Genomic DNA, 14127 nt, shown 5'->3' with positions numbered 1-14127 from the left:
CGCGTCATGGACCTTGCCAGTTGGCATTCATATTGACTATGAATGCCAACTGAAAGCCGTTCAATGCTTAAATATCCAAGACAAGCTGTGATGATATGTGATATGATGTGACATATGATATACGATATCTAATATGATGTGATATGATATGATGCTAAACGGACCGTGACAAGTTGGCCTAAGGCAATATTATGTTTGTCCATCCTCTCGTAATGCATAAATATCTGCTCTTGTAAACAGATGTTGATTATAACGTCATTAGTTTGAGTAGAAAATTGCATCATTTTACCAAAGTGACGACTTCACTCTTACAAAGACGAGCCTACTACCAGGACAGAATGCCTGTTCTTTTATGCGGAAAAAAACCGGTTCTTCTGTTTTTAAATGTTTTTCAAACATATATCTTGACGGACTTGCAGATGTTAATACAGACCTTGGGAGTCTTTGTCAAGGCTCGTCTGAAAACAATATAAAATCACCAGGTCCGTCTTTATTTCAAAAACGAACAACACCGGTCCATCAGGTCCGTCCGTTTGGACGGCAAAAACGAAAACGGCTTAGATGTCTTGCCCGTCTTTAGACACAATATCCAGTTCTTTCCCCTTGTGGAACTCTTTTCTATATGAAGAGTCGATAAACGGAGAGTCCTGCAGGGAATCATGTTGTCTCGGCAGAGTTTACTTTTGAATAATGTTGCCTGCAGGAACACTATTCTCAGGTAATGTACTGTCACCACAGTGTTAGGAATACCACAGTGACCTATTGTCCACATTGACACGGCACTCTCTCAATTGGTAGCTGTCATTATCAGACTATGACCTCTACTTGCAGACTTGCCGGTGATCTGTTTCGCCGGTTACACAACATAACATTAGAACTAGTAGTTTACTTCCAATGTTCATTTCCAATGCATTCACAATATGTTCCTTTACGCCAAACCCTGAGTTAAAGTAGGACTAAATGTTGGTTTTTTTTCCAAGTTTGGTGTAAAGTTACTCCAACTGTCAGGTTGGGAACATCCATGCATTTGCAATGGACACATGGATGCATCGGACCTCAACGCGTCCAATCATTAAAGAGGACAAAAATCCTCTAATTCGGACACATTGGTGTACATGTATGAGGTAAATGATTAAGTGGTTGTAAACAACTTAACAAAATTACACTTTCTCATTTACACGCTGGGATAAACTACGTTTGCAATCAAAAATTCAAAAATATGTCTAATTTTAGGCAACTTGATAAGCCATTCGACTAGACTATTCAGTATTGACTTTGGCAGCAACGAAATCTTTTGTCAGAAAACACAGGTGAACACATTCTTAAAATCAAGTTTGGCATGGTGAAAAAAAATGTAAAATATCATTCAAAGAGTTTTGATTGGAATTAATTCTGATAGTTAAATAATTTATAAATTATTTTGAAACAAAAATTATTGTATTATGTGTAGGTAGGGAAATCTTTTTATTCTTGATTTAGTGATAACAGTTTTTACTATGGCTACCCAGGCAAGGAATCTTGACATTGACATTCCTTCCTTGAAAATTACCAAAAAAACTAAAGCGTATAGGTACAAAAGTATAGAGTCTGTAGGGTTAGTAGAGACACCAGTATTTTTTTAGGCCTTTGGGGAATTTTTTATGAACATGTTTTAAACAATTTTACTGGGTTAGCTATCGACAAACAGTAACAAACAAAATGGGCTTAGATTGCAGTGATTTTCCTGCCTATATACCTGTTCCAAAGCATTCCCCAGAAAGAAATGGGAAAACTCCCAGTTGTGTTCAAGGAATAACACCTAAAACACAGAAAGATATATTAATGGCAAATATTAAACAAAATAGATCAGAAAAAGGACAGTCAAGGGACAAATCTGTTTGTGTCATCATGTATACAGTTAGGATATACAGTAAAACTCACTTGTGTCGAATACATCGGATGAGTCGAATGTTTTGTTCGGTCCCGATTTTTTCCGTTCTTTATCTTAGTAAATTAAACACGGATGATTTGAACACTGTTGAATCGAATACTGCGGTTGTGTCGAATATATTTTGTGGTCCCTCCCTTCTAAACAATACCAAAATTTCCATTTTTGTGTCGAACATCAAAGGCGTCATCATGCCGTCATGCTTTCTCAGGTAAAATTTGCTGACCTCGCCTGATTAACCAAGTGTGACTGATCAGCCGTGTTACTAGAGCCTATTGCTAGTTTCTCGCTGTCGATCGCACATCATCCCATTGTTTATACAGGTGCACAGGTGATGTAAAACATTAGGGTATACATACATAACTTAGAATGAAATGTTTTAGTCTACAAACCATAACATCATGACCTACTGTGTTCTGTTTACTGTTTTGATACACATGGCCGTCGAAAAAATATAAGGAAAAAATAAATGATAAATTACATATCTTCCATCCGAAAAATGCACAGTGAATATCTATACTCAATTCTGAGTACACCGATGAAATAGTGCCAATAATATGTGGGATGCTTTCTATTCTGTATTGTACAAATCATCGTGGCAATGCATAATCATGCAGCCGATAAACACTGACCGCGACCTTCACCTTTTATACGAAATCAGCACGCGTACTGTTGATCAAATTTTCCTGAACTGTTTATTGTTTCATATTGTTAAATTGTAGAACAATATAAACGGAATTTAAGAGAAATAATGTGAGTACAATATATACGTTTATATTCTGATAATATATGTATTGTTTTCATAGAATATGCTGTAATGTGTATGACTCCGTGTGTAAATTGCGTGTCTGCATGGCAAAGATAATTTTACCCGTGAATTTTGTTATGCCATTGTGTAAACGTACACAATATTGTTTATTAGATAAACGAATAATTGTCATCATGTACAATTTATTTCTTTGCTATTATTTATTGTTTATTTTCGACCATGTTATCAAGCACTTGTTTGAAATACAGCCGATGATACTCGGGTATTTTGTCTCTGTATACAAATGGACACAGATAAGTCGGACCATCAGATAAGTCAAATATTTTACTTGGTCCTGTTGACTTGGACTTATCCATGTTTTACTGTACACTGCATTATAAAACTGGTAAGCATAAAACAATTACATATAAAATAAAAAAAAAATTTCATCATAATTCGAATATAAAATTTTTAAAATTCGGTCATTGAATTTTCCTAAAATGCCCTGGAAAAGACATTAGATTGACCCCTAGCATGGGGTAGATAATTCTTGCTCAGACTTTCCTACCGTTACGGGGTGGCATTAGCTCAGCTGGTAAGAATGCCAGCCACATTATAACCTCAGGTAAAGATCCAAGGTGAGTGTTTCAATGCTCTGTGTTGGTTTGTGTTTCCAAGGAAGCTGTGAAACAGACTGGTCTGTGCTGTTGTGGTTATGTCGCTGGCCACAACATTTTACCCTAATTGCTCTGGATGGCATGTGACATGCCTCCTATATGTGGGGGCTGCAGTGGTAAGTGGTTAAGGTGTCCAACACTTTATCACTAGCCCTCCACTTCTGGGTTGCAAATTCGAAACCTGCATGGGGCAGTTGCCTGGTACTGACTGTAGGTCGGTGGTTTTTCTCCAGGTACCCCAGCTTTCCTCCACCTCCAAAACCAGAAACATCCTTAAACGACCCTGCAGGCTGTTAAAAGGACTTTAAACAAAATAAACCAAATAAACTGAAAAAAAACTCCCTTTATGTTGTTCTGTGAGCTCGTCACCAACTACTACAAGGAGACCCCACATCAAAATGATCCTGGCTGTTCATAGCGCGATAAAACCAGCAGACAAACAAACATTGCTACAGGATTATATGGAGATACGGTAACATTTCACCTTTATAATGTATATCTTTGCAGTATCAGATAACGGCTTAAATTTTAGTGTTAAAGATATATTTTCTGATTAACTATTCAGATGCTGCAGTAAAAAGGCTTTCCAGGATAAGAACCATGTTGCCCGTATTCCAAATCCAGATGAAATACAGGAAGAGCATGATCGGCCTCTCCCAGTTAAGAAGAAGATACGGACCAAAGTCACTACACCCCTGTTAAATGTCATGTTTAAGAGATTTGAGAAATTACTGGAAGACACTGTGCCTCGCAAATTGTTTAAAAAATACACGTGGGCCAAGGATGGTAAATATTATTAATACCTTATGTTTGTAACAGTGTCTGTGATGGGAGTAATTAAGTCAAGATTTTTTAATCATTTTTAGCTCACCTGGACCGAAGGTCCGGTGAGCTTATGCCATGGCGCGGCGTCCGTCGTCCGTCGTCCGTCCGTCCGTCAACATTTGCTTTAAATCGCTACTAGTCAAAAAGTTCTCATTGGATTTTGACGAAAGTTGGCCAGAAACATCCTTGGCAGAAAGGGAACAGATTTTGCATAAATGGTGACTCTGACCCCCGAGGGGCCAAAGGGGCGGGGCCCAATAGGGGAAATAGAGGTAATTCCTTTAAATCGCTACTAGTCATAAAGTTATGAATGGATTTGAACCCAATTTGGTCAGAAACATCCTTGGGGAAAGGGAAACAGATTTTGCATAAATGGTGACTCTGACCCTAAAGGGGCCAAAGGGGCGGGGCCAAGTATGGGAAATAGAGGTAATTCCTCTAAATCGCTACTAGTCATAAAGTTATGAATGGATTTGAACCCAATTTGGTCAGAGATATCTTTGGGGGAAGGGGAACAGATTTTGCATAAATGGTGGCTCTGACCCTAAAGGGGCCAAAGGGGCGGGGCCAAGTATGGGAAATAGAGGTAATTCCTCTAAATCGCTACTAGTCATAAAGTTATGAATGGATTTGAACCCAATTTGGTCAGAGATATCTTTGGGGGAAGGGGAACAGATTTTGCTTAAATGGTGGCTCTGACCCCTAAGGGGCTAAAGGGGCAGGGCCCTATAGGGGAAATAGAGGTAATTCCTCTAAATTGCTACTAGTCATAAAGTTATGAATGGATTTGAACCCAATATGGTCAGAAACATCCTTGGGGGAAGGGGAAGAGATTTTGCATAAATGATGACTTTGACCCCCGAGGGGCAAAAGGGGCGGGGACCAATAGGGGAAATAGAGGTAATTCCTTTAAATCACTACTTGTCATAAAGTTATGAATGGATTTGAACCCAATTTGGTCAGAAACATCCTTTGCGGAAGGGGAACAGATTTTGCATAAATGGTGATTCTGACCCCCAAGGGGCCAAAGGGGCGGGGCCAAATAGGGGAAATAAAGGTAATTCCTTTAAATCGCTACTTGTCGTAAAATTATGAATGGATTTGAACCACATTTGGTCAGAAACATCCTTTGAGGAAGAGGAACCGATTTTGCATAAATGGTAACATTGACCCCCGAGGGGCCAAAGGGGTGGGTCCCAATAGGGGAAATAGAAGTAATTCCTTTAAATTGCTACTAGTCATAAAGTTATGAATGGATTTGAACCTAATTTGGTCAGAAACATCCTTGGCAGAAGGGGAACAGATTTTGCATAAATGGTGACTCTGACCCTAAAGGGGCCAAAAGGGCGGGGCCCAGTGGGGGAAATAGAGGTAATTCCTTTGAATCGCTACTAGTCATAAAGTTATGAATGGATTTGTACCCAATTTGGTGAGAAACATTCTTGGGGGAACGGGAACAGATTTTGCATAAATGTTGATTCTGACCCCGGAGGGGCCAAAGGGGCGGGGCCAAATAGGGGAAATAGAGGTAATTCCTTTAAATCGCTACTTGTCATAAAGTTATGAATGGATTTGAACCCAATTTGGTCAGAGATATCTTTGGGGGAAGGGGAACAGATTTTGCATAAATGGTGACTCTGACCCCAAAGGGGCTAAAGGGGCGGGGCCCAATAGGGGAAATAGAGGTAATTCCTCTAAATCGCTACTAGTCATAAAGTGATGAATGTATGTTCTATAAACAATTCTTGAGGTCTTTCAGACCTTAGAGAGTCTGGACTTCATTAATCTTTAAAGCAGTTCGGATTCCCACACTATAACCATATATAGCATTGCTAGAGTTTTACAAATAAAACAAATTGAATATGAACATTATTTCGACATTTGGTCTAATCCAACCAGGTGAGCGATACAGGCCCCATGGGCCTCTTGTTGTAAAGAAAAAGGATACGGAAATGTTATGTGATATATTGGATGTCAGACAGAAAATTCATACCTTTCACTATGTATTTTGGACAAAAGTTCCTTGAAAACTATTTTCGTATCTAGTTTCAGGAAATTTCATAAGTTTTGTTTTTCATTCTTTATCCTGATAGAATGTATTAAATGATGATAGAATTCGTTATTTCTAGGTATGTTTGATCTTAAAGAAGATACAAAGATATATTTTGATGTCAGCAAGCGGATAAATAATGGGGACGAATTCAGCACATTTACAAGAAAAGAGCTATCTGTCTACAATCAGGTTAGTACTGACTGTAGCCACCCAGGGTACCAACACCTTAATTGTAAAAATAGACATAGGTGGGCTTAATACCAGACATGGGGTTATTATCTGATAATATAATTTAGTTCAGTATGCCTGATCATCAGATTGAAAATACTCTATTTGTAATACAAATCATTGAAGTTATATTATATATACATGTATTTTCAATCTGGGAAATTTAAAGTAGGTAGGTCTACTAGTGGTTTTGGAAACACAATATATTTGGGATGACTTAACTTCTAAAGAAATTGATGAAATTATGACACTTCATTATTTTAAATATAAATTATGTTTAATATGGTTGCTGTATCACAAAGACTTGTTATGAATTGACTCTTATGAATATTTTTTTGTAGTTACCCCTGGAGATGAAAAAAGCAATTCCTTTAATTGTACTTTGTGCAGCACCATTCGGATTTTTTTTCCTACCTGCGATGTAAGTAATATTAAGTTGATATTTTGTTCAGTTGAATATTAGTCAGGTTTTGTAATTACAAATATTCTTATTTATAGGCAGTAGACTCTTACAAAAATTTACTAAATAAGGTGGCGGCATCGCTGGTAATTTAAGCAAGTAAATGCTAAAAAAATAACAATAATCAAATCAAGTAAAGGCATTATGCCTCTCCAGATTGTATCCGTAATATAAAAAAAATCATGATAAGAAAGCAGATTCTGAGGGAAAATTCCTAACTACTGATGTTTCTCAATTTAAGGTTTCTGTTCCCTAAATATACTCTAACGAGCCACTTCCTTACGGACCAGGAACTACGACATGTACACACTAGGAGACTATATTGGAGACTGCACTGTTTTCCTATGGCTATGGACTGTCTAAAAATACAGATCAGAATGATAACCGACCAACAGCAGGCTTATAACGCCCTCAGGTCTCTTATTATAAAGGTAGAGTATAACGCCCTCAGGTCTCTTATTATAAAGGTACAGTAAACGCCCTCAGGTCTCTTATTATAAAGGTAGAGTATAACACCCTCAGATCTCTTATTACAAAGGTACAGTAGAACGCCCTCAGGTCTCGTGTTATAAAGGAACTGTATAACGCCATCAGGTCTCATATTAAGGTAAAGTATAACACCCTCAGGCCTCTTATTATAAAGGTACAGTATAACGTCCTCATGTCTCTTATTATAAAGGTAAAGTATAACACCCTCAGGTCTCTTATTATAAAGGTAGAGTATAACGCCCTCAGGTCTCTTGTTATAAAGGAACAGTATAACACCCTCAGGTCTCTTATTATAAAGGTAAAGTATAACACCCTCAGGTCTCTTATTATAAAGGTACAGTATAACGCCCTCAGGTCTCTTATTACGAAGGTAGAGTATAACACCCTCAGGTCTCTTATTAAGGTACAGTATAATGCCCTCATGTCTCTTATTATAAAGGTAAAGTATAACACCCTCAGGTCTCTTATTATAAAGGTAGAGTATAACGCCCTCAGGTCTCTTGTTATAAAGGAACAGTATAACGCCCTCAGGTCTCTTACTACAAAGGTAGAGTATAACGCCCTCAGGTCTCTTATTATAAAGGTAAAGTATAACGCCCTCAGGTCTCGTGTTATAAAGGAACAGTATAACGCCCTCAGGTCTCTTATTATAAAGGTACAGTATAACGCCCTCAGGTCTCTTATTACGAAGGTAGAGTATAACACCCTCAGGTCTCTTATTATAAAGGTAGAGTATAACGCCCTCAGGTCTCTTATTATAAAGGAACAGTATAACGCCCTCAGGTCTCTTATTATAAAGGTACAGTATAACGCCCTCAGGTCTTTTATTATAAAGGTAGAGTATAACACCCTCAGGTCTCTTATTATAAAAGTACAGTATAACGCCCTCAGGTCTCTTTGTTATAAAGGTACAGTATAACGCCCTCAGCTCTCTTATTATAAAGGTACTGTATAACGCCCTCAGGTCTCGTGTTATAAAGGAACAGTATAATGCCCTCAGGTCTCTTGTTATAAAGGTAGAGTATAACACCCTCAGGTCTCTTATTATAAAGGTAAAGTATAACGCCCTCAGGTCTCTTATTATAAAGGTACAGTATAACGCCCTCAGGTCTTTTATTATAAAGGTACAGTATAACGCCCTCAGGTCTCTTATTATGAAGGTAGAGTATAACGCCCTCAGGTCTCTTATTATAAAGGTAGAGTATAACGCCCTCAGGTCTCTTTGTTATAAAGGTACAGTATAACGTCCTCAGCTCTCTTGTTATAAAGGTACTGTGTAACGCATTAACGCCCTCAGGTCTCGTGTTATAAAGGAACAGTATAACGCCCTCAGGTCTCTTATTATAAAGGTAGAGTATAACGCCCTCAGGTCTCTTATTATAAAGGTAAAGTATAATGCCCTCAGGTCTCTTGTTAATAAGGTAGAGTATAATGCCCTCAGGTCTCTTTGTTATAAAGGAACAGTATAACACCCTCAGGTCTCTTGTTATAAAGGTAGAGTATAACACCCTCAGGTCTCTTGTTATAAAGGTACAGTATAACACCCTCAGGTCTCTTGTTATAAAGGTACAGTATAACGCCCTCAGGTCTCTTATTACAAAGGTAGAGTATAACGCCCTCAGGTCTCGTGTTATAAAGGAACAGTATAACGCCCTCAGGTCTCTTATTACAAAGGTAGAGTATAACACCCTCAGGTCTCTTATTATAAAGGTAGAGTATAATGCCCTCAGGTCTCTTATTAAGGTACAGTATAATGCCCTCAGGTCTCTTTGTTATAAAGGTACAGTATAACGCCCTCAGCTCTCTTATTATAAAGGTACTGTATAACGCCCCCAGGTCTCGTGTTATAAAGGTACAGTATAACGCCCTCAGCTCTCTTGTTATAAAGGTAGAGTATAACACCCTCAGGTCTCTTTGTTATAAAGGTACAGTATAACGCCCTCATGTCTCTTATTATAAAGGTAGAGTATAACGCCCTCAGGTCTCGTGTTATTAAGGAACAGTATAATGCCCTCAGGTCTCTTATTATAAAGGTAGAGTATAACGCCCTCAGGTCTCTTATTATAAAGGTAAAGTATAACGCCCTCAGGTCTCTTGTTATAAAGTTAGAGTATAACACCCTCAGGTCTCTTATTATAAAGGTAGAGTAAAACACCCTCAGGTCTCTTATTATAAAGGTAGAGTATAATGCCCTCAGGTCTCTTATTATAAAGGTAAAGTATAACGCCCTCAGGTCTCTTATTATAAAGGTAGAGTAAAACACCCTCAGGTCTCTTGTTATAAAGGTAAAGTATAACGCCCTCAGGTCTCTTATTATAAAGGTAGAGTATAACGCCCTCAGGTCTCTTGTTATAAAGGAACAGTATAACGCCCTCAGGTCTCTTACTACAAAGGTAGAGTATAACGCCCTCAGGTCTCTTATTATAAAGGTAAAGTATAACGCCCTCAGGTCTCGTGTTATAAAGGAACAGTATAACACCCTCAGGTCTCTTATTATAAAGGTAGAGTATAATGCCCTCATGTCTCTTATTATAAAGGTAGAGTATAACACCCTCAGGTCTCTTATTATAAAAGTACAGTATAACGCCCTCAGGTCTCTTTGTTATAAAGGTACAGTATAACGCCCTCAGCTCTCTTATTATAAAGGTAGAGTATAACGCCCTCAGGTCTCTTATTATAAAGGTAGAGTATAATGCCCTCAGGTCTCTTATTAAGGTACAGTATAATGCCCTCAGGTCTCTTTGTTATAAAGGTACAGTATAACGCCCTCAGCTCTCTTATTATAAAGGTACTGTATAACGCCCTCAGGTCTCGTGTTATAAAGGTACAGTATAACGCCCTCAGCTCTCTTGTTATAAAGGTAGAGTATAACGCCCTCATGTCTCTTATTATAAAGTTAGAGTATAACGCCCTCAGGTCTCTTATTATAAAGGTAGAGTATAACGCCCTCGGGTCTCTTATTATAAAGGTAAAGTATAACGCCCTCAGGTCTCTTGTTATAAAGTTAGAGTATAACGCCCTCAGGTCTCTTATTATAAAGGTAGAGTATAACGCCCTCAGGTCTCTTATTATAAAGGTAAAGTATAACGCCCTCAGGTCTCTTGTTATAAAGTTAGAGTATAACGCCCTCAGGTCTCTTGTTATAAAGTTAGAGTATAACGCCCTCAGGTCTCTTATTATAAAGGTACAGTATAACGCCCTCATGTCTCTTATTATAAAGGTAGAGTATAACGCCCTCAGGTCTCGTGTTATAAGGTAAGAGTATAATGCCCCTCAGGTCCCTTATTTAAAGGTACGAGTATAACGCCCTCAGGTCTCTTATTATAAAGGTAGAGTATAACGCCCTCAGGTCTCTTGTTATAAAGGTAAAGTATAACGCCCTCAGGTCTCTTATTATAAAGGTAGAGTATAACACCCTCAGGTCTCTTATTATAAAGGTAGAGTATAACACCCTCAGGTCTCTTATTATAAAGGTAAAGTATAACGCCCTCAGGTCTCTTATTATAAAGGTAGAGTATAACGCCCTCAGGTCTCTTGTTATAAAGGTACAGTATAACGCCCTCAGGTCTCTTATTATAAAGGTAGAGTATAACGCCCTCAGGTCTTATTATAAATGTATAGTATAATGCCCTCAGGTCTCTTATTATAAAGGTACAGTATAACGCCCTCAGGTCTCTTATTATAAAGGTAGAGTATAACACCCTCAGGTCTCTTATTATAAAGGTACAGTATAACGCCCTCAGGTCTCTTATAATAAAGGTAAAGTATAACGCCCTCAGGTCTCGTGTTATAAAGGAACAGTATAACGCCCTCAGGTCTCTTATTATAAAGGTAAAGTATAACGCCCTCAGGTCTCGTGTTATAAAGGAACAGTATAACGCCCTCAGGTCTCTTATTATAAAGGTAGAGTATAACGCCCTCAGGTCTCTTATTATAAAGGTAGAGTATAACGCCCTCAGGTCTCTTATAATAAAGGTAGAGTGTAACGCCCTCAGGTCTCTTATTATAAAGGAACAGTATAATGCCCTCAGGTCTCTTATTATAAAGGTAGAGTATAATGCCCTCAGGTCTCTTATTATAAAGGTAGAGTATAACGCCCTCAGGTCCCTTATTATAAAGGTACAGTATAACGCCCTCAGGTCCCTTATTATAAAGGTAGAGTATAATGCCCTCAGGTCTCTTATTATAAAGGTAAAGTATAATGCCCTCAGGTCTCTTATTATAAGGTAAGTAAAAGCCCCAGGTCCTTTTATAAAGGTCAGAAACCCCTCAGTCTCTTTTTAAAGGGGAACAGTAAAACGCCCCTCAGGCCCTTTTTTTTAAAGGTAGGTATACCCCCTCAGGTCTTTATTATAAAGGAACAGTAAACGCCCTCAGGTTCTTTCATCAATGTAATTTTTACTAAAATGCCCCTGGCTTTTCACCCCATTCTGGCGAAAACCCCAAATGACGGGGAGAACTCAAAATTGTGGGACGGGAAACCCCTGTCCGGTACTGGTCATGGGCAACTGTCCGTCTAAAGGATGGGGGACCTCACTCTCGCCATCTATCCAAAGTGTTAAAAAAAAAGTAGCCAATTCGACTACAGTCACTACCATCTTTTTAACTTTTTTAAATTTTCTATTTTTTTTACCCATCTTGTCACACTATTTACGAATTTTTGGGGAAATAGGATCATATAAATGAAACGCCTAACAACAATCGAGTTGTTCCATCTGTACACTGCATAGTCATCAAAGTGTGCTTCACATTGGTTTTTAATTTGAAGACGGTAAGTGTAGTCACGAAAATTTTTTAATATTATAAGGGTTGTGAAAATAACCTTCTATTATTTACATTACCTGACAAAAATTTCCAAATTTTTTATGGCAATTTTATATATCATTGATTATGTAAAAAAAAGTGTAACATTATATCCTGAAGATGGGTATTTTTTTGGGTAAAAAAAGGACTGTGTGTATATTTTTAAAAAATTTGACCGACTTCCCTCTTTTTTGAAAAACAATATTTTCAGAAATCTGAATTTATCTTCATTTGCAAAAACCTGGTTCCAAATTTTTGCAATGAAATTTACCATCTACAAAAGGATTTTCCATTGACCCCTCTATAGCGATTTGGAGCCCAAAAGGCTGTCTGGGGAAAATATCAAGTTTGATTAAAGCTTTCCGACATTAAATTTACCAAGCAAAAAAACCCAAAGTACCCAACAATGTTAGAGGTTTTACATGGGGAGTACTTTTTACAGGGGGCCGCGCAAAAAAATTCCATAAAAAAGAGCCGACCCGGCCTCTTTTTTTAGGAGTATAACCAAAGCTGGTTTTAAATCTATGACTAGCATTGAGGAGGGCTTTATTAGGAAAACCTCCCAATTTTTAGGGGGCAACTGACCAAGGTTTTTGATCAAACTTCCCCCAAACAAAAAACCATAATATCTTAGACAAATTTCAAGGGTTTTTAAATTCAGGGGCAATTTTTTCCAATTTTTAAAGGGCCCGAGTGAAATGGGTTTTTGCTTTAGTACCACCCGTATGCTTGTTTTAAAAATACTTTTTTAAAACCCCCCGCCAACAGCGTTACACTGCTTTTCACAAAAAAACACCCCAAAAAACTGTATAGAAATTAATCTACTATTAATTAAAAAAAACCCAATTATTGTGGTTTCCTTTTGGGAAGTGGTAAACCTGCCTTTTTCCTAGGTGGCCCGAGTTTTTTTCTCTGACAAAAAAAAAGGTATTGTGTCCTTGTTTGACCACGGGGTTTTTTTACCGGGACTTCCCCTTTCCCAAATTAAAAACCCCCCAAGCTTGACGCAAAGTTTTTTTTTACATAAAATAGAGGGTGTAGTCCAAAAAGGAGCTTGACGTACATGTTATATAGATGGTATTCTGGGGTTTAGAAAAATTTCCATTAACAATCCATTTCTATTATCTTTAATTTCCCGTGGCTTGGAAATTCATTTGGAAGGGGCCCGGGAACCATGGAAGGGGTACAACCAAAACTGGCCCTACCTTATAATTGTTATTGTGAGAGAGGGCCTAGAAAAATTTCTACAGGGGTCTCAAACGGGAGTCAGTTTTTAAAAAAAACCCATTAGGGTTTTTGATTTAAAATATTTTATTTGTAATTTTAAACTATTAAAGGGGTTTGGGCAAGTTTTCCAACTTATTTAACCCCTCCATTAGGGTTTTCAGTTGTTGACACGTTTCATTCTACAAAATTTTAAAAAGTTTTTGGAGGAAAAAAAGAAAAAAATTAATGACAGCCTGTTTATTTATTTATTTGAAAACACATTTCTGTAATTCTTTAATACGCTAAAATTGGGAAGGGTTTAAAAATAAATTTTAATTTCAAACGGGTGTCCCTTTACTAATTTTTCACACGTGGTTTCTAATTTCCCCCCCCTAGGTTTTGATATTTGTTTTTTCTGCAAACCACACTTTTTTAAATTGCATAGTTTTAAAATTTTCATACGCATGTCATTTGGGGATAATTTTTTTATGTTGGTTTTTGTAGGGATGTTTTGTCCGGGGGTTAATGCAATGGTCTGACACGGAGGACAGGGGGATTTTATAAGGAGGGGGTCGGGTCAGCCCCCATTCCAAAGTAATGAAAAAAATCACTCCTCGTTATAACAAATCTTTTTTTTGCATAAACATTTTTTCTCTTTTTAGGAAAAGATCCCCTTTCGCTGCCAAGGTTCTTTTGTTACATAAAAAACCC

General features: G+C 37.7%; 2 protein-coding genes across 2 annotated transcripts; one reads left to right on the top strand and one right to left on the bottom strand.

Moving 5' to 3' along the window:
- Positions 1-611: 611 nt before the first annotated feature.
- LOC117319643 lies at positions 612-7416 on the top strand. Its single transcript, XM_033874418.1, has 5 exons — positions 612-718; positions 3918-4138; positions 6307-6419; positions 6800-6879; positions 7160-7416. The coding sequence occupies exons 1-5, from the start codon at positions 660-662 to the stop codon at positions 7392-7394; spliced, it is 708 nt and encodes a 235-aa protein (XP_033730309.1). The 5' UTR covers positions 612-659; the 3' UTR covers positions 7395-7416.
- An 806-nt stretch (positions 7417-8222) lies between these two features.
- On the bottom strand, positions 8223-11586 carry LOC117319642 (the record flags this gene model as incomplete). The annotated part of the gene is made up of 5 exons (XM_033874417.1): positions 8223-8228; positions 8616-8744; positions 9272-9428; positions 10316-10471; positions 11323-11586. Coding segments are annotated over 5 exons (712 nt in total), but the record flags the coding sequence as incomplete, so codon positions are not given.
- Between the last annotated feature and the right edge of the window lie 2541 nt (positions 11587-14127).

Source organism: Pecten maximus, unplaced genomic scaffold (genome assembly GCF_902652985.1).
Source record: "Pecten maximus unplaced genomic scaffold, xPecMax1.1, whole genome shotgun sequence".
NCBI classification, from domain to species: domain Eukaryota; kingdom Metazoa; phylum Mollusca; class Bivalvia; order Pectinida; family Pectinidae; genus Pecten; species Pecten maximus.
This window is presented reverse-complemented; position numbering and strand designations above follow the sequence as displayed.

What these genes read in the sequence shown, in the direction of transcription:
- LOC117319643 (XM_033874418.1), top strand. Translation starts at nt 660, where the DNA reads ATGTTGTCTCGGCAGAGTTTACTTTTGAATAATGTTGCCTGCAGGAAC. An exon ending in ATACACGTGGGCCAAGGATG is followed by an intron (nt 4,139 to 6,306) that starts GTAAATATTATT and finishes CGTTATTTCTAG; the next exon opens with GTATGTTTGATCTTAAAGAA. An exon ending in AGCTATCTGTCTACAATCAG is followed by an intron (nt 6,420 to 6,799) that starts GTTAGTACTGAC and finishes ATTTTTTTGTAG; the next exon opens with TTACCCCTGGAGATGAAAAA.